Here is a 27,962-nt window from a genome sequence, read left to right as displayed (position 1 = left end):
ATAACCCTAAGGGTTTGAATTAGCTTGTAATAAATGCCTGAGAAGCTCCTCTAAGATTCTTAAGTGCATTTGCTAAATCTCTCAACTGCTATTTTCTACCTTCTGGTCAGGAAATGCCTTTGATCTGTCATTTGGTGCCTGTCTTGCCTGTATCTGTCTTAAGCACTATAACCCTACTCATCACTACAATGACACCTTATTATTTAGATGCTATTTTCTAGTGTTGAATTTTTTTTGAAAAAAGGAAATGAAATGCAAAGAATAATAAAAGGGTCAACCGAGGACTGCAGAAAGTAATAGGTGCCCAGGAAGTTGAGCTGAGAGCCTGATGCCCACTCCCACCTTGTCCACACACTAGGCACTTGGCTGTGTACTTTGCAGCTTGCTGGCTGCCCCTGTTAATCTGCATCCAACGTCACCATCTGGGATCCTCAGCAGCATTACAGCTACATCCAGTCATGCAGAGTTCTTTCCTTTAATATCACTCTTCTCAACATTTCCTACTATTGTGGTGGAATGGGGAAGTGTTAGGGTAGTGCATTGGACTGGACAAATAAACTTTTCTGATTTTAAAGGAAGGAGTGCAGTACACAATCTTGAGTGTTCGAACGTGCTGAAGAATACACACCTACTGCACTGTATCTCCACAATGACACACATTTAATTCACCAATTTCCCCAACATGCCAGTTACATGTTCAGTAAATATTGGCAGAATAAGAGACATGATGGAGAGATTGATCAGTATCCTTGAATTAAAATTCAAAAGCTGTTTTTATCTTTACAATGACATTCACAAGGACATTATATTCAAATGTATAGAGATAATACTTTATGAGACAAACTCCCAAGTCTCGTGGAACTGATTCATTAGCTTAAAAATCTCTGTTGCTAGCATAAAGGGACCAAAGACAATTGAAAAGTGGTAAAAAAAAAAATGGAGTGATGATGAAGGCTATTGCTTTCTCAAATACAGCAAAGCAATATAAAACTTGGAGCAAAGAAAGTTCATAAAGGTAAATATAGCCCCATAAATATTTCATTTTTTATGAGGCCTGATTCTTGCTCTTGACTCAAACAAAATTTGGAGATTTTATTTCTTCTTTTATTCAGTAAGTGTTTACTACGTACTACCTCAAATGCAATAAGTAACGTGTAAATGTTAGGCCCCAAGACTAAAACCCAGACCAATCACTGAAACACTCCCTTCCATTTTGACTTTCTTTTATTTTCTCTTTCTTTCTTGAATCACATAAATTACAAAAGCAAAAGTATAATGAATAAAATGCCACTGTTAGCATCTTCTTCACTGCTTGAATTAATCTGGGAAAGTTTGTAATTGAAAATCTTCCTTTTGCCAGCAGAAGCCTCCTCAGTTTGTGTTCTAGTATTTAAAGTAAATATTGTGCAATTATGGTGAAATACGTTAGTGGCAGGTGCAGAGCCTAAAGACTTTCACTTATTCAGACCCATTTATCTCCAAAATACCAAGGTAATGGCATATCCCCAACTTGTCGCTGCTTCTAGATGTGAACACATAATTAAAGCTCTGTATGCCTTCACTTTGCTTCCATCTCCAGTGTCAAACTGCCAGAGCGACCTGTTCGTGTTAGTTGGGAAAATAATTCTTCCAAAGGAAACTTTTGGCCACCAAAAATGAAGTATGTCTATTGTAAGTAATGTGTGGCTCCAGGTTCTGTGTTTAAACTCGTACAGCTAGGTTTACAGCAAGGTTTATACAGCGAAGAATATGTCCTTGCAAATGAAGCATTTCCACAAGGATGTACATACAGATCATTATACTATATATGTAGTATAATATATATAATATGTATATACTACATAATATATATTAGATGTTAAATATATACACATAGAATAAATTGTACATATAGATTGAATATATGGCATCAATATGTGTGTGTGTGCATACAATGAGACTGTACTGTAGGCCCTATCTTTAATCTCACAGGATGAGATCCGCATGCTAATCTAAATGTTAAATACAAGTGTAATTTGCAGAACCTTAGGCAGAGGAACTATGTTCAACCCATTGATGTTCAGTAGGTATATCATATCAATTAGGAAATTTCTGTTGTGATTAACCAAGGTACAGTGTACACAAAAATAACACATTAAAGCCACATGTACTTAATCACAGCAAGATATTGTCATCACCTCATGGAAAAATGAAGATATCAGTCATACCATCTCTTATTTTACACAGATTAATAGGCCCTAGACTAAAAATACTGAATTGGGCAGACTGATTCATGAAAACTGTTGCATATGTGTTTGAATTATACACTTGCTGAAACAGCAACAGCCACTCAAATTGCCTGCCTCTATGGAAATATCCAGTATCCACTCTGGGCAACGCAAATAATCATTGTACTGATGTTGATTAGTTGAAATGCAGCTACTGCAACTGAGAAACTATCTTTTTCAATTTATGTAATGTAAATTCATGCACATTTAATTAGCTACACGTGGTTGTTAGCTACCATATTGAACAAAGCTTGTATTTTACAACTGAAACTTAAAATACTGATTTTAATCAAGAGCTCCCATCAAAAGTGAAACAGCTGGGACTCGAACCAGCAACCATGTGGAATGCCAGCACTGCGGGCAACAATTTTACTTGCTACACCACAATATTGCCTCCAATTTAGATATCCTATGTGGTGAATGATTCCTCTAAAAAATTAGAATAAAAGCTAAGTACATTTCTAACTTTCTCACTGATATCTCTTCCTCATCATATCAAGACTTTGGAGTTTATAGTTTAAAAACAGTTCTTGCGGGCCCTGCGTGATAGCGTACTGGTTAAAGTCCTAGCCTTGCAGGCTCCGATCCCATATAAGCACCGATTCTAATCCCAGCGGCCCCGCTTCTCATCCAGCTTCCTGCCTATGGCCTGGGAAAGCAGTCGAGGACAGTTCAAAGCCTTGGGACCCTGTATCTGCATAGGAGACCCAGAAGAGGCTCCTGGCTTTGGATCGGCGCAGTACCGGCCATTGCGCTCAGTTGGGGAGTGAATCATCGACGGAAGATCTTTCTCTCTGTCTCTCCTCCTCTCTGTATATCCGCTTTTCCAATAAAAATAAATAAATCTTTAAAAAAGAATAACAGTTCTTACTATAGTGAGTGAAACCTCCTGTGAACTCAGTAGTAATGCCTTAAGACAGATGAATACTCTGGTTTAGATACTCCCCACCAAGTGGCATCTTAACTTTTCTACTGAAAGAAGGAGAAAGGTTTGGTGTTTGAATATAAAAACAGGAGGCTAGTGTAGACTCCCTCTCTCTTAGCTAGCCGATTATTTGATTCAGGCGATGAGTGATCTCTGACGAACCACTCAGGTACAGAACCAGCACAAGTATGCTACCGGGCCATAAGAAAACTTCAGAACTATATTAACTCTTTTATCATTGAGGGTATCGTGAGTCTATAATAAGAATCATTTTTGTGCGTGATATTTCATCTGGAGAGCAATAGAAATAGAATTTACTGATTTAAATGCACTGTTACAAAGACTCCGATACCACATGATATTTACTAAGAATATATTAAACAGTAAGTATCTTATTTTTATTTTTGAAAGAGTAGTTAATGTATTATACATTGAAAAGTCCATTAATGTTTTGATTAGCCTTTGTTTTCCCACATCTTCCTTAGAGACAAACCAACAAATGAGGAATGTTCTTCATTTGACCTCTGGAATAATCATAGATATAGATATTGTATCATTTAACAGATATACCAAACAAACAAATAGGTTTTGAAATGTACACTTCTATGCATCAAGAATGTAACTGGCTTCTGAATTTTGTTCAAGTTCTGAAACTGAATCTTATTTCCCCTCTACTGTTGACCTACTAACTATACATAGTCTTGGGCTTTTAAACAAAAGATAAAGCCAAATAATTTGTCTTTTTAAAAATGTTCAAATCCTTCCTAGCTATATTAAACTGATGTGAAAATTGCTTGTAAAAACATACACTCTATAAGTGACATTTCTGACTATTGTTTAGCATTCACAGATTGCTCTCAATATGCAGTGTCATTCTGTGGATACTTGATTGTTTATCATGTTCGCATCTTGCCCTGGGACTTTGCCATGGCAAGCTCATGGAAGGTAGAAGCTGTTCTTAAAACACATCCTCTCTATTTAGAAATTTCTCACATGAGCGTTTTCCCCATTTTTTCTTCCTTCCTTCCTTTCTTTCTCTTTTTCTTTATTTTTCTTCTTTTGTTTTTGCACTATCCCATCCATACAAAAACAAATCATTACTGCAGCCTTTAGATCCTTCTAAGTAAAGCTAAGCTACATTGTTTTTTTTTTTGGGGGGGGGGGTCTTTGTTTTTGTTTTTAGTTAAAGACAAAGGAGCATGGCTAACAACCTATTTCTCTGAACTGCTTGTCAGGCAATGTAGAAGCATAGAAGAAATCAATCTCTTGTCATGAGATGATCAGGCTTCCCACATGGAATGCAACAATCCAGGCTGAATATTTTGTGGAGCACCTGTTACTGTGTTGGTGGCAGGTACTTTCATGTGGATGGGATTTTCCTCAAACCCAAATCTGTAGCAGTAAATTTATGACTAATCTCCCTATACTGGTGCATATATTAAATCCCTTTTCACTCTTTCCTCTTCACTTAAAAATGCTGTCATTATTACTGCTTGTACATCTATACAATTCCCTAAGAACGGTGCTTCAGATGCACAAAGAAATATCAATTGGTTATAAAGACAAAATTAGTTGCTACATGTCACTGTTTCACAAGCATTAAGTATTTCATTTCATTAACATTTTCTTTGAATCACACTATGAAATTTTTAGGGGAAAAAAAATCTATTCATTTTATCTAAGCTAAAAATACAAGTATGCATGAATAAATCTAAGCAGTGTTGGGGGGAAACGAAAGCAACAGTACAGGGTGTTGTGTGGGTATGAATTTGGGCAGGAAGCAAAACGTGTTTCAGATAAGAAAAGAAGTGTTTTTTCATTCAGAGTTAGGCAGAGTCAGCCACAGCCTGACTTTGCATTGCAGGGTTTAGTTTAAGGGTCTTAATAGCACGCATTTGAACAGAGAATTTAAAATACTGGTGATTATTGGGAAATATTTCCTGTATGCTTTGTGAAAGTAAAATTGGCCTATTTAAGAATACAAGAACTTACTGTGTTCTAGCATTTGTTTTTATTATCAATATTTCCCTAAAGGATCCAATAATTTCCTCCTGTCTTCTTCCCAACCACAGTGTAACACCCATCCAAATATTACACGTTTGTTCTCACCTCTCTCATATAAACCAAGGAGAAAACTACATATTTGCTTTGTTTTTACTTTATATTGCTGTTTTCAAACCACCTTCACAGAAATCTAGAAATATTACACTTCTGCTTATTCAAAGCCCATTCTTTTGCCTATACCACCTTGTCCCCATTATCTAGGCATAGGGTGCTGAATTTCATCTCATTGCTATTTTCCTCAATGATTTAATTCTTGACTCATTGTCTTATACTCTATCCCTGGGTAGCAAACAGGAAGCTGGGTACTTGAGAATTGCTGTTGAAATACAGTCTAACAAAGTGCACCCAGCCTTGCGGTGGATGACTCAAATCTCTTAGCCTCATTCATTCCTGAAAGTTTTCAGATTTTGTTAAGCTACACAAAGTTATACAGTAGTAACAAACAACCCTCAAAACATAGCGACTTAAGAGAGCCAAAGCGAATTTCTCATTCCTATTTTGTGTTCCCAGCAGTTGCATGGGAATTCTGAGAGTCGCTGGCTGCCGGTGATAAGCACTCAGAGACCCACAGAAAGATGGAACCGCAATTTTGATCCTTGACTTTAAAACACCCAGACCATCAAAACACCTTGTCCGTTCTCCCCAAAAATTACACATCCTGTCTAACACTTGTTACTATCTCTCTGCCAGAGCACCCTATGTAGGCCTCCTTTCTTGCTGCTCATAGGCGTCTTCAACATAGAAGGTCAAGAGTGCACATAGAAAGTCTCCGATCTGCTAAAAAAAAGCAAAAAAAAGAAAGAAAAAGCCCTAGCCTGTGTCACTTCCACTCGGCAACTCATCCATCAGAATTAATTAGGTAGCTAGGTCAACCACAGGAAATGTGGGAAATACAATCTGACTCTATGCCAAGGCATGTGAGGCACAGCTCTAGTAACCCAAGGTTATTCGTATCTTCCTGCTTGATGCCAGCCCCATATCTCCCCAGACTAATCAACTTCAGTTTGTTCATCTAGAAGCATGGTCACATCCTGTTGTTTGGCAAAGCTACTGGCATCCATATATCTCGAGTTCTAAAATTCTCCTCTCTGACAACTACCTGTTATCATCTCCCACATACTTTAGTAACATGAATACAGACGGGAGATGCATGACTTGCTCTTGAAGAGCTCTTGGGTCAATGGGAGATTCAGAATAGTAATCTGAATTGTAGAATATAATAAGTAGGAACTAAAAACCCAATCCAAGGGAGAAAAGGAAGCAAGGGCACATTTCTTCTGAATGGTGTGATGCTGAGCCATCCGTGAAAGTGGTGCTTTCTATGGACGATGATAACAACACAGTCATAGCCAGAGCTTGAGGAGAGAATGCCCCAGGTCTAGGGCTGAAGGTGTAGTGGAAGCCTGAGAACATAGCATAAAAGACTGATCGCAGTGATCAGGATTATATTTTGATCCTTAAAGCAATAGGGAGTCTTTGACCTAAAAAGGCCTGTGGCTTCATCAGATTTGTGTTTTCAAATGATAATTGAAATCTGTTTACTAACCGGAATTGGCTATTGTTAGTTATTAGAAATATTTCACTGACTCTTTGACTTAGACACAATTGTAGAGTATAAGAACAATAGTAATGCTCTGTAAAAATGTTTTTCATTTTAATTTCATTATTAATTCCATTAAATTAACCCACAGCATTTCAGTAAAACAAATGCTTTGACCTTTTAAGATATTTTCTGCTTGGGCTTGTTAGATTTATTATGTTTCTACTCGTTTACAAATCTACACTGTATTTCATTCCTGAAAAATCCCACTCATATATTTTTCAACTTCCTTATTCTTAAAACAAACATTGGGCCCAGTGCGGTAGCTTAGAGGCTAAAGTCCTTGCCTAGCATGCATCAGGATCCCAAATGGGTCATGCCGGTTCTAATTCTGGCAGCCCCACTTCCCATCCATCTCCATTCTTATAGCCTGGGAATGCAGTCGAGGATGGTTTTTTAAGTCCTTGACACCTTCACCCATTTGGGAAACCTGGGAGAAGTTCCTGGCTCCTGGCTTTAGATCAACTCAGCTGTAGCTTCTGGTCATTTAGGGAGGGAACCAGTGGATGGAAGACCTCTCTGTGTCTGTAATGTTGCCTTTCAAAAAAATAAATAAGATGGATAGATAGATAGATAGATAGATAGATAGATAGATCTTAAAAAGAAAAGCCCTAAGATTTGGAAAATAAGTCTCATTATGAAATTATAAATAGAATATTACTAAATTTTTAAATGTATCTTTTTCCATGTATGTCTAGAGTGCCTTGGCAACTGAAAGGCAAAGAAAGTTTCTCTGAAACCCATGCTGTTGTTTCTAGATTTCTTTTTATAGTTGCTCATTCTTTTCACTTTACAGTTTTAGATAAAGCTGCATGGAGTAAGTACATGTATTAATTATTTCAAGATCAGTTGCTCACCTGTTGTAATACTTCAGCTTCCTGGGAACTGTTTGTGGGTTTTGTGTATATTTTTGTTTTCTATCTTTAGGAAACATGAGCATGCTTGCTTTCACACTTCAAACTCAGTATTTCCAACCTTCCTGACATTACACTTAAAAGAGAGAATTTTCCATCCTTTGATTCATTCCCAAAAATGGATGCCATGGCCAGGCCAGGCCAGGCTGAGGCCAAAAGCCTAGATCTCCCACACGAGTTGCAGGGCTCATGGACTTGCGCCATTCTCTGCTGCTTTCCTAAACATGTGAGCTAGAATCAGGAAGGAACTGAAGAACTGTCCTACCCATACTCTGATATGCGACGCTGGCAGTGCCAGTGATGGCCTATCGCCAGACCTCTGTATTACATTTTTGATAATCCATGTTCTATTTGTTTTCTTCTGTTTGTCAATTTTAAATATTGTCTGTGCTGCGACTTCGTCAGTCTTGGGGCCTACCTTCTTTATCCCCCTCATCTGGGGGCTCCAAGATGGAGTTTTGCCGAGGGCATTCAGAAACTGCAGCAGGTGGACTATACCTTTTGGATTTGAAATTCAAGTCAGTTATGAGCTGAGAAAGGAAATCACAGTATTTGCCAGATCCACTAACTACAGCCAATAACAGAAGTGAAATCAGATAAAACTGTTGCCTCGATATGGGAAAGCATGGGTTCAAAGCACGTGTATAGCAATGTCTAGCAAAGAATGGAAACTAAGCCCACGAACACTGAATTCTGGCCCTGATGTGCTTTTATGTGTTGGTTATTCTAATGCCAAAAAACTGAGAGGTGATCTTAAATAACAAAACCAGGCTGCAACATATGTCAGGCAGTTCAAAAAGATTACTTCTGTAGCTGCCAGTTTTGTGAAATGCTGTGGCCTCTTACAGCTACTCTTTCATTTCACTGGCCTACACATTCTAAATAGGTCATCTATTTAAACAAGCTTTAATATTTATACTCCTCATCTTCAAGTTTCACTTGAATTTGAAAATCATATTTAAATGAGGTGCTTCCTAACCTGACAGGAAAAGCCAACACGTAGAGAAGACAAGTGCATAAGGATGAAGCCCTCATTTTCTTCTCCTCCATTCAGAAGGATGCTACCTTTGTTATAAGATCCAATGCACTGATAGAAAGAGCCTAGTGCTATGGGCAGTTTCTAGGACATCTGAGACTCCCCACCTTTTTGTTTGCTGGATTGTTTTTGTTTTGTTTTACCTGCTTCCCTTCAGTCCATTTTCTCTGCAAAGTAAGAAATCAAATTTGGATATTTGAGTTAAAAACAAATTTCTCTGTGATATCCAAACTATTTTTATTTCTCCATTTTTGCTATCTCAGTTTGTGATTCTTATTTCCCTACTCACAATGGAGATTTCAAATCCAGTATCATTCTAAGGTCCACAGAAAGAGCCAGAAGTTCCTGTTTGAAATGTTCAGCAATAAGCTCTTCTCACTAAGAATGACAGAATTGCTGCACTTTGTCTTCAACACTTTCTTAACAATAGCACCTTAGGGTGGCAGAGCAATTGAGAGGATGCAAAGCACTTTCACACATCCCACTTTTGAGCCTTCATCACAGCTAGCTAAGAAGGGCAGGAATTTCATTTTACCAGTGAAGAAATCTAGGTTTCAAGAAAGAATCTAGAAGGACCAGCATGATAACCTAGTGGCTAAAATCCTTGCCTTGCACATGCCTAGATCTCATATGGGTGCAAATTTGTATCCCACTGCTCCACTCTCCATCCAGTTCCCTGCTGTGGCCTGGAAAGCAGTGTAGCAACCCAAACCCTTGACACCCTGCACCTGCATGGAAGACCAGAAAGAAGTTCCTGGCTCCTGACTTCAGATCAGCTTAGCTCCAGCTGTTGCAGACACTTGGAGAGTGAACCAGTAGATGGAAGATTTCTCTCTGTCTCTCCTTGTCTTTGTGAATCTGACTTTCCAATAAAAATAAATGCATATTTTATAGGTTTTTTCCTTCTATTTTATTTTCAATTTTATGATATAATTCCATAGGCTCTGAGATTTCCCTTACCTCCTTCTCAAACTCCCACCCATCCCCACAGGTTTCCCCTATATTATTATAATACTATAGTCCTTCATAAACAATCAAGTCCATTATTCTGCTATTTAAGTATATCCAGACATTGTGAGTACAGACAATGACATATGTCCAACATCCTATTGTCAAGATGTATCCAGCAGTTTCATTGGGAGTCCATCTTTGATTTGGAAGTAGAGATGCATACTACATTGTTTCTTCACATCTGAGTGTAATAGTCTATTTACACCCCCCTAAGTGAAAAGCCATAAAACAAAATCAACAACAGGAATAAAGCTTAAAAAATTACATGCTATGGAGTTAAATAACATGCTACTGAATAACTAATGTGTCAATGAAGAAATGAAAAAGAAAATAAAATGCCTTCATGGAGAAAATGATGCTCTTGCATGATCTGTGGGTCAGTGTGTAAGTTACTAAGAGAAAAGAAACTGTTTTTAAGACATGAAAATAAAATAGTACCAAAATCTGTAAACCAAGGAAGGAAGGAAGAATCTGGAAAGGCCAAATCTAACACCTGTAGTACCTGAATTGATTTTCCAAATGCCATTAGAGTACTTTCTCTCTCTTTTTAAAAGTGATATGATCAGATTTTTATTTCAGCAAGATTAATGAAAGAAGCATTCAAGAGAGGCAACTTTACAAGTAAGAAGTTAGCTGGATAGAAAATTACCTCGCTGTTTAAGCAAGCTACCATGACTATTAAATTAATACTAGTTGTGATGGAATGAGAAAAGATTCAGGACATATGTGTGACATATGAGGTATTACAGCATCACATTCTTTTTTTGTTGTTTTATCCCTTTACCTTTTGACCTCCTTGAATACAATAGAGACACAAATGCTGGCAAAGTGAATCAATCTCATCTTCCCTACTGAGTGGAGCCTCCTGACTTGTGTACATGTGGAGTATCCATCCCTTGTTCTACAATAGACATGTCTCTGCTTCTATCTAAGGCCAACCACTACACCTGTGTCTAAACTTATTTCCTTTAAAGGAGCTTGCTTCTGGTGCACCTCCCCTCTTCCCTGCTTACATTAATTCCATTATGCTCTGTCATGTCCCTCTAACACTTCCCATTAAGTTCCTGCCTGGTGGCCCACGTATTCAAGAAACGAATGCAATAATATCCATTCTCCTCACCAGAAATCTACAGAAATATTGCCTTCATCGACTATTTGCACCAAGTAACTTCCCAGTCATTTGTAGCCCTCTCTGAGATTTGTTAGCCACCATGCTATCCATAGCCAAGCTGGTGTTCATAACTTATCAAAACAAATTCTCATCTTTCAGGCATTCAGTCATAAATAACTTAAAAAGCATTTATGTGAATGGTTTTAAAAGAGTCCTATGATCAGAATTATTTGAATTATAGTGATAAAACTAAATTTGTTTTGATTATTTGAATTGCCATATATCTAATATGAATCAATTTCACACAGTCTAGCATAGTACATGTTCTAAATGGATTCGCTATACGTGATGCCAATTGCGGTCCTTCCTTGCTCCCTGACTTCATTCTCTTTTCTTTATAAAATCATCTTCAGTTTCAAGTCAAACAGTCCTAAATGAAATCAGTTAGGCTTAATTGATGAGAATAGAAATGTGCCTCAGCATAGTAGCTCTGTGTTAATTTCTTAAATTATTTTCCTTGTTATGCAGAAGATAAATTAGATGTGATTTCTGAAGATACTTTGTCAAGCTTCAGCAAGCTATCTTAATTATAAAAAATTAGATTTTGTATAATGATCTCATCTTTAGAGTTTTTAGTATGAAATCACATTTGTTCAGTCATAATCTTGGCTCGTGGGCTTTCTTTTGGTAAAATTTTTAAGCCATTGTAAGTAGTCTTTCAGCCTTCCTTTAGTTTTTGACATTTAAATCAATTAAAATTAAACAATTACTATTGGCGTTGTACTTCTTTTAGTTAAAGAGAAGTTTAATATAATAGATTTGCTCCTTATCATGAACACATATTGCTGCATTAATAATTATATATACAAATATACGACATTGATCTGTTGGCCTAGCAAACACAAACCAAAATGCCAATTCTCTTATTTTAGTGTTTCAGTAATGTGTAACAGTATAACTATTATTCATATAGCAAGTATCTTCACTATGATATGTTAAAAATGAAGTGTTTTCCTGTGATTAATTTTCTTTAAAGTCATATTGAGGTTTCTAGGGAAAAGCTGGAAAATGTTAAAGATAAGACGAATATGGTACAAAAAACAAGAGCTTACAATTGTCTGGGCCTCTAGGAACTGTCAACAGCTTCCATCGTTTAAATACAGCTTAAATATGGGAGAAGCATATGAGAGGAAAACTGGCATATAAAATGTAAGTGACAAGTTGTACAAATTAAAGAATGCAGTGCAAAGTTTGATTTAAAAATGTCTGTTCCTTCTTTAAGTGGAATATGTTCTTTACTGGGAGATAAACAAACTCTCAGTTCTGCTTTTTTGGTGATAATTGGATAGTAATTTATGCTAGATATTCAAAAACAAAAGCTGTTTGTAATTTCATAAACTGATTTGATTTACAACAAATCCCATAGATGCTATCAGTGCTTTATCTCTGTATGTGTACTAGAATTAGTCTTCCTACCCATTTCAGCAAAAAAAAAAAAACAAAACTGGTTGATATTGACTCAAAATTTAAAAAAAAATTGTATCCTCAGTTTTTAAAAAAGTTCAGAGTAGGGTTTGAATTAAATTTATGTAAAATTTGATCAGCTTTATAACAGTGTAAATGCATATATAAAAAAGTATCAAAGTAGCATATTTTAGATTTAGAGGGCTCATTCTATGTGTGATATATCCTGATAGTTTTAGAGACTATTTGCTTCAAATTTGATACATCTGTAGGTGTCTGTTTATGACTTTATTATGCTTAATGTTTAAACAAGTACTATCCTAATTTAAATGAAATATTTTATATGTTGATCTATAGTATATACTAAACCTACATGGGATAAAAACTGAGAACAACACATAGAAAGTGTGATTTGGGGAGAAAACAATGTAATATAAGAAACACATCCTAAATATTGCAGAACGTATGCTGGCAGAAAAGAAATTCTGAAATGCTTGAAGACAGGTTTGTAGAAAATAAAAAACAGATATGTGTGGAAAATAAAATGACCAAGTCTGAGACATGGAAAATGATGTGAAAAGATTTGTTTCCCTGGAAACTGCTAATATTACTCCTTATTTCAAACTTAGCTTTAATTAGGTAAAGCTGTACTTACAGCTTGATAAATCTGAAAGGCTTACAGCATCAATTCCATATTTCTTCTCCTGTATCTATTGTGAACTACATGCTTAGTCATTCTGCAACTGGTTCATTGAAAGTCTGTACTCTGGAATATGTTGTTAATACACAGAAGGAAAGAGCAAGAATGTACAAGTCCTTATAACAGCTATTGTTTGACAACTATTATCCAGAAATTTTATTCAATTCCATCTACATTTCGATGACAAAACCATGTCACAAGACCACATGTATATTTTTGAACTGCAAGTCAAAAGGCTGTGTGAAATATATATAACCTTTTATCAGAATAGGAGGTAAAATAATACAATGGATCTAATCCCAATAATCTTTTCCCTAAAGAAAGTGGCACTGTGCTCAAATCTTGAAAAACTATGGTCCAACCCTACAAGTAAGCGCAAGAAGCATGGAAGGAAATAGCCCAGAAGAGGTCATGGAAAGTGTCCCACTGGCATACGTTTGGCAAGGGTCAGGGACAGATCAGGCTGAGTCAGTTCACGTCATCCAATGGCAAATCCAAATGCCAGAGCAGAGTGTGGGTTGAGCCAGGTTCAGTCGCGACAAAAGCAGTACATAACACAGAATGCCAAGGTGAGGTTGCCTGTGACAGATGTGACCACAGCACCCAACCAGCACACGTGAGAATCAGGAAGGGAGGGGCAACTACTCCCACTGGAGAGCATGAGTTGGGATAGGGACAGACCAGACTAGGCAGGGCTACAGCACCTGTGCGCCTCATGTGGAACAGATCAGGGAAAAGCCAGGATGGGCGGATTATTCCTACTGGTGCAAACAAAATTAGAGTGGGTGAGGGATGTTGGGGCTTACCGCAGCAGAAGCTGGCACTGGGGGCTAATACTGTCAAGTCTAACCACAGAACCACCTGGAGAGTGCATAATCTGAGAGAGAGGCCTGGGAGGGAAATAGTGGGCTCCTCCCTCTTGGGTTACCTCTCCCATGGGAGGGCACAAAAAACTTGGACAGGGGCTGGGGTGGCTAGACAGAGAGGCACTCAACAACATACGTGAGGGCTGGATAGTTGAGCTGGTTAGATGGAACTAAGCTTTAATACCCATTGACATGTACGAGAGCCAAATGGGATGTGGGACAGACTGGACTAGTCTGCTACACATACTGGCAAACCAGGGTAGAAGGCCGCCCTGGTGGGGGTTATTGTGCGTTGCTCTGACTGGGCTGCAGCTCCCACTGGTTTATGTGAGGGCCGAGTGTGTGCTGGGCAGAACCAGGCTGGACTACAACACCCATTGGTTCCAGTGGAAATCGGGGCTGCAAACAGAACTAACCCATCAATTGCAACCACCAGCTGATTGGAGCGATGGACTGTGCTGGGCCCTATACTTGCTAGTACATACAAGAATCTCGTCTGGGAATAGCTCAAAGTTTCTTTGGGGATCTCCCCACTTGAAATGGTGGACTCAGAATCCTAACCAAGAAAAGATGGAAGACAGAACGGGTCATTCAACCACCTCAGCTATATGTTGGCAGTGAAATACTGGACATATGGAGACTCTATGATGGACTATGTCAATCAGGGGATTTTTCAACAAACTCATCATGCCGGGAGTGGCGAGATTGACAGCGATTCATAACTGTTGAATTATCAAAACCACTTGAGCAAGGATCTCAGAGCATGCCCCACATCCGGGACCTGGGGCGGGTGGGAGACTGGGTGGGGCTTCTCCCTCAATATTCCCTCAGATACATGAAGGAAACAATAGGGAAAGAATAGTCTTTCCCACTTTCCTACAGCCCTAGTACCTTTTTACCCTAATTAACAATGTTAAGATTGTCAAAAATATAATAATAAAAAAAGAAAAACTATGGTCCAAACTCATCAGAAATTAAAACCTCAGGCAGTTACTGGCAGGGTGTTCATTAGTGCTAAAATCTATGGATATTAACAGGAAAAGTAAGATGAATGTTGAAAGTAAAAATAGCTTTTGAAAGGAACATGAACTTTGCTACATATATAGAAACCAAATACATGATAGTGAGAATGCAAGGACTGGAATATAGTAATTGGATACATATACATATTGTCATAAATTACTGAACTTTTTAATGAAGTAATAAATTAGGGTAATTTAAATGTACACATTTATTTTGTTAAAGCAACCACCAAAATAATAATGCAAAGATATATTGTCTCTCATCTTAAAAGAAATCTCACAGAATATTTTAATCAGCAGCTTTTTTTTGAAAAGATGAAGAGAAATACAAAAGCTATCCAAATACTAAGTCGGTAGGTTTATAATCAAACTTATCAATAACTACGATAGATATGCCTCAGCTATAAATGTCTTCAGGCTTAATAAAGAGCAAGTTCTAACTCTATATCCTTGACAAGAAATTATTTTATGTACAAGGAAACAAAGAATTTGAACATAAACATATTTATGAAGCAATAAGCAAAAGAAAACTGGCAAGGAAATACAACTATCAGAAAAAGTAGGCCAACGTGGTGGCATAGCATGCTAATTCTCTATTAGCATTACCAGCATCCCAAATGGGTGTTGGTTGTAGTCATGACTGCTCCACTTCCTGTCCAGCTCCCTGCTTATGGCTTGAGAATACAGCCAAGGCTCAAGTCCTTGGGATCCTGCTCCCACATGGGAGAGCCAGAGAAAACACCAGGTTACTATCTTCAGATTGCCCTGGTTCCAGCCATTGTGGCCATTTGGGGAGTGAAGCAACGGACTGAACATCTCTGTCTCTCCCCCTATAAATCTTCCAATCAGAAAAAAACAGAATTAATGACTAACAGTGTTGCCATTCAAGAAAGGCATTTCATACAGATAAAAGATCACTCTTCCGGTAATGTTAGACTACTTATGTTTGTACATGTAAATATGAGAAAATAACTGATAAAAAGAGCTAGAAGCAAACTTATCATCACCGATACAGATTTTAACATTCTTTTCTCAGTAGTTGATAAAATAATTAAGCAAAGCATCAGTGCAGTTACAGATGATTTGAAAAACACTACTCGTCACTTAAGCTAATTAGGACTGATAAAGAAAGTATCCTCCATAAACGCAAGCTAACAACGTTGAAGGCACACATCAAATATTCAAAAAAGTAGACCATATCCTAGGACACAAAATACATTTCAGAAAATTTCAAATGACTGTAATCAAACAGTAATTTCTCTAATCTTGATAAATTACTGAACTTAACAAGTAAAAATGAACAAAAATAATACCTAAATGTAAGGTAACATTTGTAGGTGTCTGAGACTAAAGAAAAAGTATAGAAGAATGCTTTCACAACATTTCAGTAGAATACTTCTTATAAGTGTTATAAAAGTTAAAAAATTAAAGTTTTCTTTAGCCTACTTAGTATAAAAACTTCTGTTCACTGAAAATAGCACCATCAGGAAAATAGATAGAAAAAAGACTGCAACACACATTTAGCTGGCAAAATTCTTGTATCCAAAATTTTCTAAAAATTTCTGCAGCAGGAAAATGAAAGTCAAAAACGCCATCAACGTGGTAACTTTAACCTTAAGATTCAATAATTTTCCTGCCAGGTAAATGTCCAAGAGGAAGTCTTAGGTGCACTAAAAAATCTTTTATAAGATCTATTTTTGTAGCAGCTTTATTTCTGAATAGCCAGTGTAATTTCCAGATAATTACTGGTAACGACTCACATGTCCTTCTAAAAGAGAATGGATAGCTAAGCTATCATTCAGCGAAGTACTAAGCAATGAAAAGATACGAAGTACTGATATGTGCAACCACCTGAGTTAATCTCAAGCTCTATTACTCTGAGGAAAGGAGGGTTAACTCAAAAGCCAGACACTGCATGACTCCTTTGATATTTTAGATAGCCTAGAATTACTAAAAACAAATCCTTGGCATTAGAGATCAGACAGGGTGAAGTTAGGCAAGGGAGGAATACAAGAAAATGCTTTGAAAGGATAGAGTTTTTCCATGTGACTTGGTATGTGTTTTCAAAATTGCTTGAAAGGCATACCTAAAATCGGAGTATTTCACCGAGTGTCAATTTTTAACTCAAATCTTGACAAAGAGAAAATATTGAACAATCATGTTTTGATCATTGTGTAAGGGGTTCTTTAAAAATTCATGGAGATGGTATATCATGAAAACAATTGCTAACTTTCAAAAGAAAAGAACTTACATCACCATAAACTGTTTCTAAATTCTATTTCCACTGACTTTTTGAAATTCCTTTGCATTTCACTGTTTCCAGAAGCAATGACACAGGTTATGAGCATCATCAGTGGCCCAGGAGGCATGTGGTCAGTTAGGCAGACAACCAAGCTGGGTCCAGGACAGGGAAGACCTGCCCTGGGCCGTAACAAAGTGGTGATGAAGGCGCTTAGCAGAACGTCAGAGTAAAGCCATTTCACAATGTGGCAGTCCAACCATACCGATCATGTCCATCTGAATCCCGGTTAAAGTGGCGGTTTTATAACAACACAGCATAGCAGCTTCAATGTTCTTTCAGTAGTTCCATCTCCCTCACCCACCAAATTTTCTTCAATCATTTGCCAAAACTTTCATGTTTCTATAAAATAAAGGGAACTAATTCTTCTACTTTACAACTCAAAGGGTTTAAAATGCAAGCGCATGAGACAACACTTGAGGTAAATGGTTTTTATTTGTTTGTGATTATTAGTGCAAATAATTAAGTGCTGATCCTCCCTGTGTCTGTTAATACTAAAAGGAATGGAGAAACCTGTAATAGTAAACACTTTTAATGAACATGTAAGATGCGCTGTCACAGACGTTTCCAAGCTTTTGCAACTGTGACCTTTAAAAAGAATTGCAATTTATATTTCATACCCGTATGAATATATATATATGTAAATAAACATGTAAAACAGTGTTATAAAAGAAAACTCATATTGATTGATAAGAAACACTCCATGTTCTCTAATCTAGTGTAGTCTGCTTTATGTTTGCAACGGTGTTGGTCATGATGGACTCATTTCCCTACCTGCTATCAGACTGTGGACTGTAGTTTGAAGAAGCACAGGGCTATCCTTTCTCCGCAGAATTGGATCAATGGATCACTGCCAACAGCATTTGGAGGCCTGTGAGAAACGCAGAACCAGAGGCCACGCACTGAGTCAGAATCTGAATTTCAGCAAAGCCTCCTGCTGTTGCTGTGTCCTTCAAGCATAAAAGATGCTATGCTAGAGAGTGGATAGGGTGGGGGTTCCTGAGGCACACCACGACCTCTCGAGATGCCTGAGAGCTGAGATTCCTATGAATGGTTTGCTTTCTCATATTTTCCTATACAAGTCCCAAACTCCATCTGCTAGTACAGTATCTTCCAGAATATTACACGTCATTTATATTTAATAAGCAAATCTGTCACAGCCTCTGAACTCAATTCTATTTAAAAGCCATTTCATCTATATGATTAAATACAATTTGTACTCTGATTTTGTTGTTTGAGACAAAGGTGAGAGCTTGTTTCAGTAATATAGAAAGATTTTATTTTTCATTGTAACTTCGTATGAATGCATTTTATTCCCAGAATATATTTTTAAAGATTTACTTTTAAAATTGGAAAGTCAGATTTACAGAGAGAAAGGGGGGCAGAGAGATAGATCTTCCATCTGTTGATTCACTCATCAACTGGCCAGGAACCAGGAGTTTCTTCCTGATCTGCTACATGGGTACAAAGTCCCAAGGCTTTGTGCCATCCTCGACTGCTTTCCCAGGCCACAAGCAGGGAGCAGTAACTGAAGTGGAGAGGCCAGGATGCCAACAGGCATCCATATGGGATCCTGGTGCATTCAAGGCAAGGACTTTAGCCATTAGGTTGTTGTGTTGGGCCCACCCAGAATGTCTTTCCAATAATTTTTACTTCTCCTTACAGGAAAATTACCAACATCTCCATTCGATATCCCTTTTATTAAAAAAAAAAAAAAAGGAATGAGTTTTGGCTAGAAATAGGCTTAGTTCTACTGAGTTAGCAAAATAATCCCTAGGTGACTTACAGAAGTTCTAGCAGGGATCTTGGTTGCTGAAGTAAATGGTGCTGCCCCTCAGTGACTATCACTGTTCATTAAGGAGCTGCCCATGGTGCTGGCGTGCTTCCTGAGTGATGGGCGGCTTCAGCCTGGAAACTCCTCATCAGGCTGACACTAAAAGGCTTTCTCCCATTAGCAGCATCTGTGTTGCATTAATAATAAGAAAGTAATGAGGAGACCGACCTCCGCAGTTCAGTCTCCCCTGAGGTCAGACCCCCAGCTCTCCTCTTATTCCCCTGGTCTGCTGTAATGGTGTTGCTGGTGTTAAAGTAATAGAGTGGATAATAAGATAAGTGCTGTCTATTTTATCACAGTGTAGAAATTTCTTTTTTATCTTTATGTTTTGGATGGGGCAGAAGAGAAAAAAGCTTTTTGTTTTAGCCTCCAAGTTGAAAATTATACCATCAACACTTTTGTAATTACCCTTGACCTGTGTAATTCATAACTTTATTTAATGTAAGCAAAGATGTTCAAGGAGTAGGAAAATGGGTTTAAGGAATAATAAATCCTTCTATCCTTCCCGGAATTCTCCACAGATAGACAATTCTCCTGGAGATGTCTTCTTGTCCTTTTCTTTTTAATTTTTTGGGGGAAGGTCATTCAAATACACAGTAGTAAGTTAAAAAAAATAAGGAATAAAAACGTTTTCTTTTGTAAACATTAAGCATTATTTTGTTAGATAAAGAAAAATATGAGAAAATATGCAAAGACACATATGGTTGGATTTGATAGGTCAGGATTCATGCTGGCAAATTATTTCTTTTAAAAAAAATGCTTTGTTGAGATTGAAGAAGGCAGGAAGTGATGCTATGCTGAATCACGTATGTTCCCTCTGTTGACTGTCGGTGCTGTTTACAGAAACACGAAGGTAAAGGATCCTCTGCAATGGTAAAGGATCTGAACTGTCATTAAGCCGAGGTTCTGCCCACGAGTCAGATCATCTTCTGGGTCATTGCCTATGTACAATATTTTTATTTTCATATAAAGCTACTTTCCTTTTCAACTTTTTATGTTGAAATTAGGTAAACAGTAATCCATCACCTTTAAAGCATTATTTCTTGTGTTACATCTTTAATTTTGTAAAGTTAATTTTATAATGAGGTTGCATATTATCATGTTTTGTCCCAGCAGTTTGGTTGGGGGGAGGGACCAGCACCTGTAAATAACTCTTAAACAGGAAATCCCTGCAGTTAGAACTGTGCAGAATTTCTGTTAGAGTCAAGAAACTTTAATAAGAATTGACTGAAAGTTGTTTTGTAAAAAACTAACAGTGTATTTTATTTGTAAGCAGTTAATAATTTGATGAGTAAAGTGAATATATCTAATAAATCAGGGCTGCGTATCTGAAATTTTAAACTAAACATGAAAAATTTATTTGAGTGAAAAAAAATATATAATTTAGAAATAAGAAAATGCCAAGTATTTTTTTTTCATAAAATAGGATCTGGAAATTTTTCCTTTAGGGAAATAACAATTTAAATTATTATTACTTTAAAACTACATTTATAAATTGATTTGAAAAGGCAGATCTACAGAGAGAAGAGACAAAAGTAGCTTCCATTTGCTGGTTCGGTTGCAACAGCAGGGGCTGAGCCTGTCAGAAGGCAGGAGCTTTTTCCAGGTCTCCCACATGGATGCAGGATCCCAAGGCTTTGCGCCATCCTCAATTACTTTCCCACAAGCAGGGAGCTGGATGGAAAGTGAAGCAAGTAGGACACAAACCAGACTCCAGATGGGATCCCAGTACTTACAGAGAGAGGATTTTACAAAAATTGCTATTGTGCCACTCTTGTTTTTATCAAATTACTCTTTAATATGGTGTAGTTATTAGGTGATCAATTTGGACAAGTTCAGTAAGCCATATCGCTTGTTGCCTTATTTTACTTGTAAAAAGAAATGGGGCTGTTGTTGTTGCAACAGATATGACACTATTTTGGATGTCTGTATTCTACATTGGAGTATTTCTATTCAAGTGCCAGCTCCAATATCCAGGCTGGTTTCCAGCTACTACACACCCTGGAAGGCAACAGGTGGTGGCTCAAATAGCTGGATTCTTTTCACCTGTACAGGAGACATGCACTGAGGTTCTGGCTCCTGGCTTCAGCATGGCCCACTCAGAAATAGTGTGGTCATTTGAAGAATGAATTGAAGATTGTGAGTGTGTCCCTTTCAAATGCATCCATAGAAGCATTCTAATAAATACAAGTAATTTTTTAATGCAGAAGTGTTCACTACCTACAAATGAACTGCCCTTTTTTGCTTGAGTTGTGATTAAGATGGTAAAAGAAGTGTGAACTACAACCTTATGAAACTCCACCAATAAGAAGCAGGTTCATCGGGATTAGCTTGACACAGAGTTGTCTTAGAGCTTTGGTTGTGATGCACACCAGGCTGATTTCTTCTGTTCTCTCTTGTCCTATCCAACAGTGCATGAGGGCTCTGGAGAAACCAGTCAGAAGGAGACATCCACCTGTGATATTTGCCAGTTTGGTGCAGAATGTGATGAAGATGCTGAAGACGTCTGGTAAGATGATATTTTATCCTTTTAAACTAATCAGTTACCGTGATTTAAATAAATCATGATGACATTTTTATTTCATCAACCATTCTTCACAAGAGGACATTGTCAGTACTACTCTTTTCTCACAGGTTCTCAATAGGTGAGGAGAATGAGAGCTTCCAGTAACAACAAGGAATTTTGGAAGTAGCACTCAGAGGTAGGACAGTTAGGGAACTACCTGGGGCACTACCAGCCTCCAACAATCTCTTAGTGCTGAGATACAGAGAAAGGAATCGTAGTTTCTGGGATTTTTCTTAAGAAGCATCACTAAGAAATGCAAGATGCTTACTGCCTGTGTTCAGGCTGCTGTAACAACAGACTACAAGCTGGGTGGCTCATTAGCAATGGAATTTATTTCTCCTCATTCCAGAAAATGGAAAGTCCAAAATCAAGGCTTCAGAAATTCCAGTGTCTGCTGAGAGTTCCTCGGGTTTTGTCAGTAGCATTCTTCTCACTGTAGCTTCACATGGCAGAAAGGGCAATGGATCTCTCAAGCATCCCAACCCCATTCATGAGGACTCAGCCAGGAGAACCATCACTTATCAAAGATCCCTTTCACCCACAATACCTTGGGTCTCAAGAATTCAAAATATGAGTTTGGGGAATATGTGTGCACCTACGCAGAAATGAATGCGGCAAAACAGTTGAGGAACCACCGATCTCTGGGACATTCTTAAAGTTCCACTTCCCTCTTTCTCCAAAGTACTGCTCAGTTCTTCCTATAAAGATGTTAAACAATTAGTGAATAATATTGCTGTAGAATGGTTGCTAAAATTTCACCTGGCTAGGATATCCACATATGTTGATCCTACTTCATATCATAATGTGAACAATAGTTCAGAATAAGGTTTGTTTCTTTGGAAAGTAAAAACATTTAAGACACGGCTACTCTTCTCTTCCATCTCTTCTCCTTCTGCTTGTTCTTTCTCTTTCGTTTCCCCCTTCTCTCCCTCTTCCTCTCTCTCTCCTCTTCTGTGCACACTTCACACCTTTCAAGTAAACATCCTTAGCTTCCCTTTTTTTTTCAATATGCTTGGAGCAACTAGCAATCATTTTAATCTAAGTTTTGTACAAAGGGGGAACTTATCTAAAAGGAATGAAGGTAATATATATTTATTTTGAGTCGTATTTGGTAGGACTCAAATTGTCTGCACTTATAATTGTTTTTAGGATGACAGATTCTACCTGGACAAACTGAGGTTCTTAGAATAAATTGAGTACTCTAAGGAGAACATTGCTATTAAATATCCAGATAAAATTGCCATCATTGATAACAGTGGGTATCACTAGGGATTCCATGTCTGTCAAATACCTCTAGCCAATGGACTCCAGCTCAGACCCTAGTGAGAATCCAAGTCCTGGTTTGATCACTTTGAGATGAATGTATACTTTCTTAAAAATGTCCTGGACATTTCAATGTCTGATGACAATAAAAGATATATTTATGTATTTTTTTAGTGTAGGAGTTACAGAGAGAAAGAAGATGTATTTATGTATTTTTTTAGTGTAGGAATTACAGAGAGAAAGATCTTCCATCCATTGATTTTGCTGTCCATATGACCACAACAAGGGTTGGGGCCCAAATACTTGATCCATCTTTGACTGCTTTCCTGAGCCATTCACAAGGAGCTGGATCAGAACTGGAGCATCTGGTACTCCATCAGTGCCCATATGGGATGCTGGTATTACAGGTGGAGACTTTACCTGCTACCCCACAGTGCTGGCCCATGTCACAAAGAATATCTGCATCTAATTCAACATTATCTTTCATGCTTGCAATTACTTTACTTTTAAATGCTTTGCATTGGTACCTAATTAAAAATAAATTTCATTTCCATAATTTCTCATATTTGTAATGCTCATCATTTAAGTAATATAGTTTCATTTTTCCAACTGTAGCAATTCAAGACATTGGATTATACTGTCAGCTAAATGTTTTCTGTCATATGTTTTGTCTATTTGGATGCTGTTTTTCTCAGATATCTTAAAAATAACTTCAGGAGATAGATTCAATTGTTATTTTATGTTACAAAGAATAATTTAAAAAAATTTAATGGGAGGGTCAAGATAAAATAGGAAGTAGAAGTAACTCAAAGATATTTTAGCATGACCATTTAACCAAAGATGCAATTAAAATAGCACTTCTTCCCTGATACATTTGGATAATGAGATGGCCAGATTGCAGGCAGCTTATATGTAGTGAACCTCAAGTCCTGCAGGGTTAGAGCTCATGACTAGGGAGAAGTTTGCAGCAGGCAGAGGGAAAAGAGCCAAGCAAGCAGAGCGTTGCTCAGGGTAACCTCATAGAAATTAGACTCATGGTGTGAAGGCAACATGAGCATAAACGGGTAAGACCAGTGGCATCAGAAAGTTCAACCGTTAGCCTTAGGGCCTAACCTTGGCCACTGGAGTTCAGAAAATAAGTTCAGTTACACAAGGGTGGAAAGAAGATAAAGTTGAAATTTTGGTCATGGAGGAATTGGGTTATCAGTAAAAATGAATCATAGGTGGAAACAGGAAGAACTGGATAGATACACACTTCGCTGAGTTGGTGTAGAAAGCCAAGTCTTAGTAATGAGGGGCTGGAAGAAGTGCAGCAGCCTAAATCTGGGAAGTGAATTATAAGGTCGGAATGAAACCAGCAGTAGGGCTGCCTGGATTCTGAATTACTTAGCTTTTGGCTAGCATAGCTTGTATTCCTTCAGCCTAGGGACAAGATCAGTTCCAAAATTCAAAGTAAGTCTGAACCTCCAGATGGGGGCTAAGTGGTCATAGCTGTGAAGATGAGAGACTGCAGGGGCAGGGAGCCAAGAGGGTCATTATACTTCCCAGGCAAGAAGGAAGAGCTGTTAGGGTTTAAATAAAATGTATTTAAAATGCCCACTGTAAGCAATAAGGAATGGTGCTGAAATTGTAAGTGCATTGATTTTCATTTACATAAATACCTTTGTAGGTTAACGTATTGTATTTATTTATAGCCATGAAGGGCAGATTGGAAACAGCTGAAGGACACAAGAATAAAGCAATAAATGAAATTAAGCAGGCATGGAATGAAATAGGCTATAAAGATAGGAAGCAATGGGAGAGGGATCTGATTTTAGTTCCAGCAAACAGAACATTTACTGAATCACAGGAGCTTTGATACACTATTGATTTTGGATGAAATCATGGCCAGGTGCTCTTGTAAACATAAAACACTGCATATACGGTGGGCAAACAAAGGGTGCAACTCAGACTTTTGCTTTTTTTATTCGATATCATCAAGCTATAATTGTGTGCATACAAATTTCCTCAATAGAGCACTGCAAAATGAGAATTAGTAAAGGTGAGGAATAATGTTATTACTGTAACCAGAATGTTAATGCCGCAGCAAAAATTAATCCCTGATCTTTAACATTGACCTAAGACATTAACAACATATTTTGCCATAAGAGCCAAGTATGGATAGTCAAAGATACTTAGGCACTTCAAGGTGAAGTGAAATAGGTGTTAATACTTGTTACAGTATAAAAGCCAGTAGTATACAGTCAGCTCATCACATTTTTATATCTAAAGGAGCTTTTGAGTTAAAAAGTAAATCACACTACAGATGGGGTGAAAATTAAAAGGTAGAGGGATACAGAGAGTAAAATAAGAAAAAAAAATTATTAGATGGTACCTTAGATAAACCAAAATACTAATGACATATAACATTTTCATGTTTTTATTTTCAGAAAACAGATGGTTTATAATGTAATCTAAGACCCCAGTTTATGTTCCATGATTTCATTTCAAAGTGTTCTGGTTTTCTTTCTACTTATGGAAAGCATCAAGTTTGTAAAACTCAGAAAATGGTCGGATTTTCCCAAAAGGAGAAATAGATCATTGCTGCAAAAGCTTCTTCAGTTATATATATATATATATACTTAAGTGTAAGGAAGTATTGAGCTTCCAAATTAGTTAAAATTTAATAGGTTACATGGTTTACACCCCAGTATGTCCACTTTCAAGATACAGACATGCGTCTTTTTAAGATGAACTTCAAAAATAAGGAAAACATCTGTATATACGATGAGTATGCCAGTTTATAGGGTAGAGGTTAGGAGAAAGATAAAGTAAAATGTTAAAAAGATTACTTCTATTTATATATGGAAAATAGTGTAAACACAACATTTATATAACGCAGACTCTCAGATGCATCCTGCCAGATATAATTTATAAGGAGAAAGAAAGCTTTGTGAATAAGTCATGCATAATAAAATTGCAAACTGACAAAACTCCATCTGACAGCACTGGGAATACTAAGTTATGATTTTAACAAATATTTTTGATACTTGGTTCATTTTAGAAACAGCTTTATATTCACTTAATTATCTTTCCTGATAAATTATCCCAGTGTGTCCAAAGTAGGTCAGTAGTAATTCGATATACTGGGAACCATTCCTTAGAAGTAATTAGCCTAGAACTTTCTGTTGGTCCTGTGAGAAGCAGTTCAAAGCCTTGGGGTTAATGTTAGTATTTGATTTTATATTATATTCTTCACATATATTTTTATATGTACTCTTTTTAACATAAGTAACAGATGGATTTCTTATGTTTTTGCATTTTTATTTATACAAAAGGAACACATTTCAGTCTTAAATAATATATTTATTCTTTAAAGCAAGTTAATTGCTTGGTCTCATCATAAAAATGGTTGGGTATGAAACTGGCTATGTGCCTAATATTTACAGGATATCAGAATAGATCAAACACAAAAAGAAAGCACAGATGTAAGATTAGGTGTAGACAAAGATGAATGAAGTCACTTTGTGTGTCTACTTTAGACATATGATTTATAACTCTTTATTCCCATTTTAATTTTGCTTTTATATTATTCTCCACATGCCACTCAGGCTCCATTAGTAAAATCACATCAGCTTAAATGCTATTAATTTCTCAGTAGTCATTCATTTTGTGTTTAAAAGCATCAATAATGTTTTCTAGTATTATTGTGCTATTCCACCAGTGTATAACATCCTTGTGCTGTATTGCAATGATAAAAATGGAGAAAAGAAAATAGTTGTGATTAAAGGAGTTCAGCAGAGTGACTGAGCAGCTATTCTTCTCTGTTTGCTTGATGTTCCATAACGTGTCCCAGGACAGGTTTGGCATCCCTTTTCCAAGTATCTCTTACAAAGATGGCTTAGTTTGAAGTCTTTAACTTGGTGCTCTTTTGATCTGAGAAGACTCCTTGTCACAAGAAAGACTGTGTGCTGTTGGCAACTTTCCCACTTTAAATGCATTTTAGACCAGGGAGACTCATGAATATTTGAAACAGGGCAATGGTCATGGATGATCCTTGGCACTCAATTTCACCGTACACATAAGTAAATTAGACATGAAGTCCTACTGACTTTAGTACTTTTGGGTTATGAATTTGACAGGGAAAATTAAGACACCTCTGAGGAAAATCCAGAAAATGGTTTCTTTCACAACAGCTACTAGTTGACAGTTGGGGAAAAAAAAAAAAAGAATGTGCAGCAAGTGGAAAGTTTCTAATTATTTACTATTATTATGTAGGAGATCAACCAGGTGAGTATATAGTGTCTACTGAGGTAATGTTTACAGTGTATGTGGAAAAGGATGCTGATTAGTCACAAAAGAGTTCATTCAACCTTTCTCTAGTGTGTTCCCATGTTCTTAAATTCCTCTGTTCTCTGGCCTCAAAATTCAAAATGCAGTGACCGAAATTAGGATTAATACAAGTTTAATTATGGAAACAATTAAAATAAAACTTGAAAATAAAGAATTGGTCTATAAAATGCAATGTATATATATATATATCTTTTTGAGCATGATTAGTGCATTTCATCTTAGCTTCTTCCAATTGCCTCTTAATGCAATATGACAACAGCACTTGTCACCTCAGAGAGTTGTTATGATGTTTTCTGTTGTGTCGAAGGGTGGAAACTGAGGAATAAAGATATTGTTTCTTTTTTTTTTTTTCAAGTACTTCCATTTTCCCAAAAACCTTGACTCAGAATCTCTTCCTTCTTTTTTACTGTTTCAGCGTTATTGAAAAATGCATCTTCCGATTCTGAGATTCTTTCTTCTGCTTCATTCATTCTACTATTGAGGCTTTCCACTGAATTTGTAATTTGCTGTTTTGTGTGCTTCCTCTCTAATAACTTAGCTTGAATTTATTTCACTGTTGCTATTTACCATGAAATATGTTCCTTGAATCCCTGTATGAGCTTTTCAGTGTTTTTTTAAGAAACTTTGGCAAGTTTCTTTTTCTGGCAGATCCTCAATGTCTTCATCAGTTAATTCTGAGGTTAACACA

At 37.1% G+C, this 27,962-nt stretch overlaps 1 protein-coding gene across 2 annotated transcripts in view; it reads left to right on the top strand.

The window, feature by feature from the left end:
- Positions 1-27,962, top strand: part of TMEFF2 (transmembrane protein with EGF like and two follistatin like domains 2) — a 247,987-nt gene that overhangs the window by 109,517 nt on the left and 110,508 nt on the right. For both annotated transcript variants that reach the window (XM_040972154.1, XM_040972155.1), the window contains exon 5: positions 21,526-21,622. In XM_040972154.1, the coding sequence (XP_040828088.1) occupies positions 21,526-21,622 (97 nt within the window). The remainder of the gene's footprint in view (positions 1-21,525; positions 21,623-27,962) is intronic.

This window comes from Ochotona curzoniae, unplaced genomic scaffold (genome assembly GCF_017591425.1).
Source record: "Ochotona curzoniae isolate NIBS_2020 unplaced genomic scaffold, NIBS_Ocur_1.0 contig_2210, whole genome shotgun sequence".
In the NCBI taxonomy this organism is placed as follows: domain Eukaryota; kingdom Metazoa; phylum Chordata; class Mammalia; order Lagomorpha; family Ochotonidae; genus Ochotona; species Ochotona curzoniae.
The sequence above is the reverse complement of the archived record's forward strand: the minus strand, read 5'-3'. Positions and strand labels throughout refer to the sequence as shown.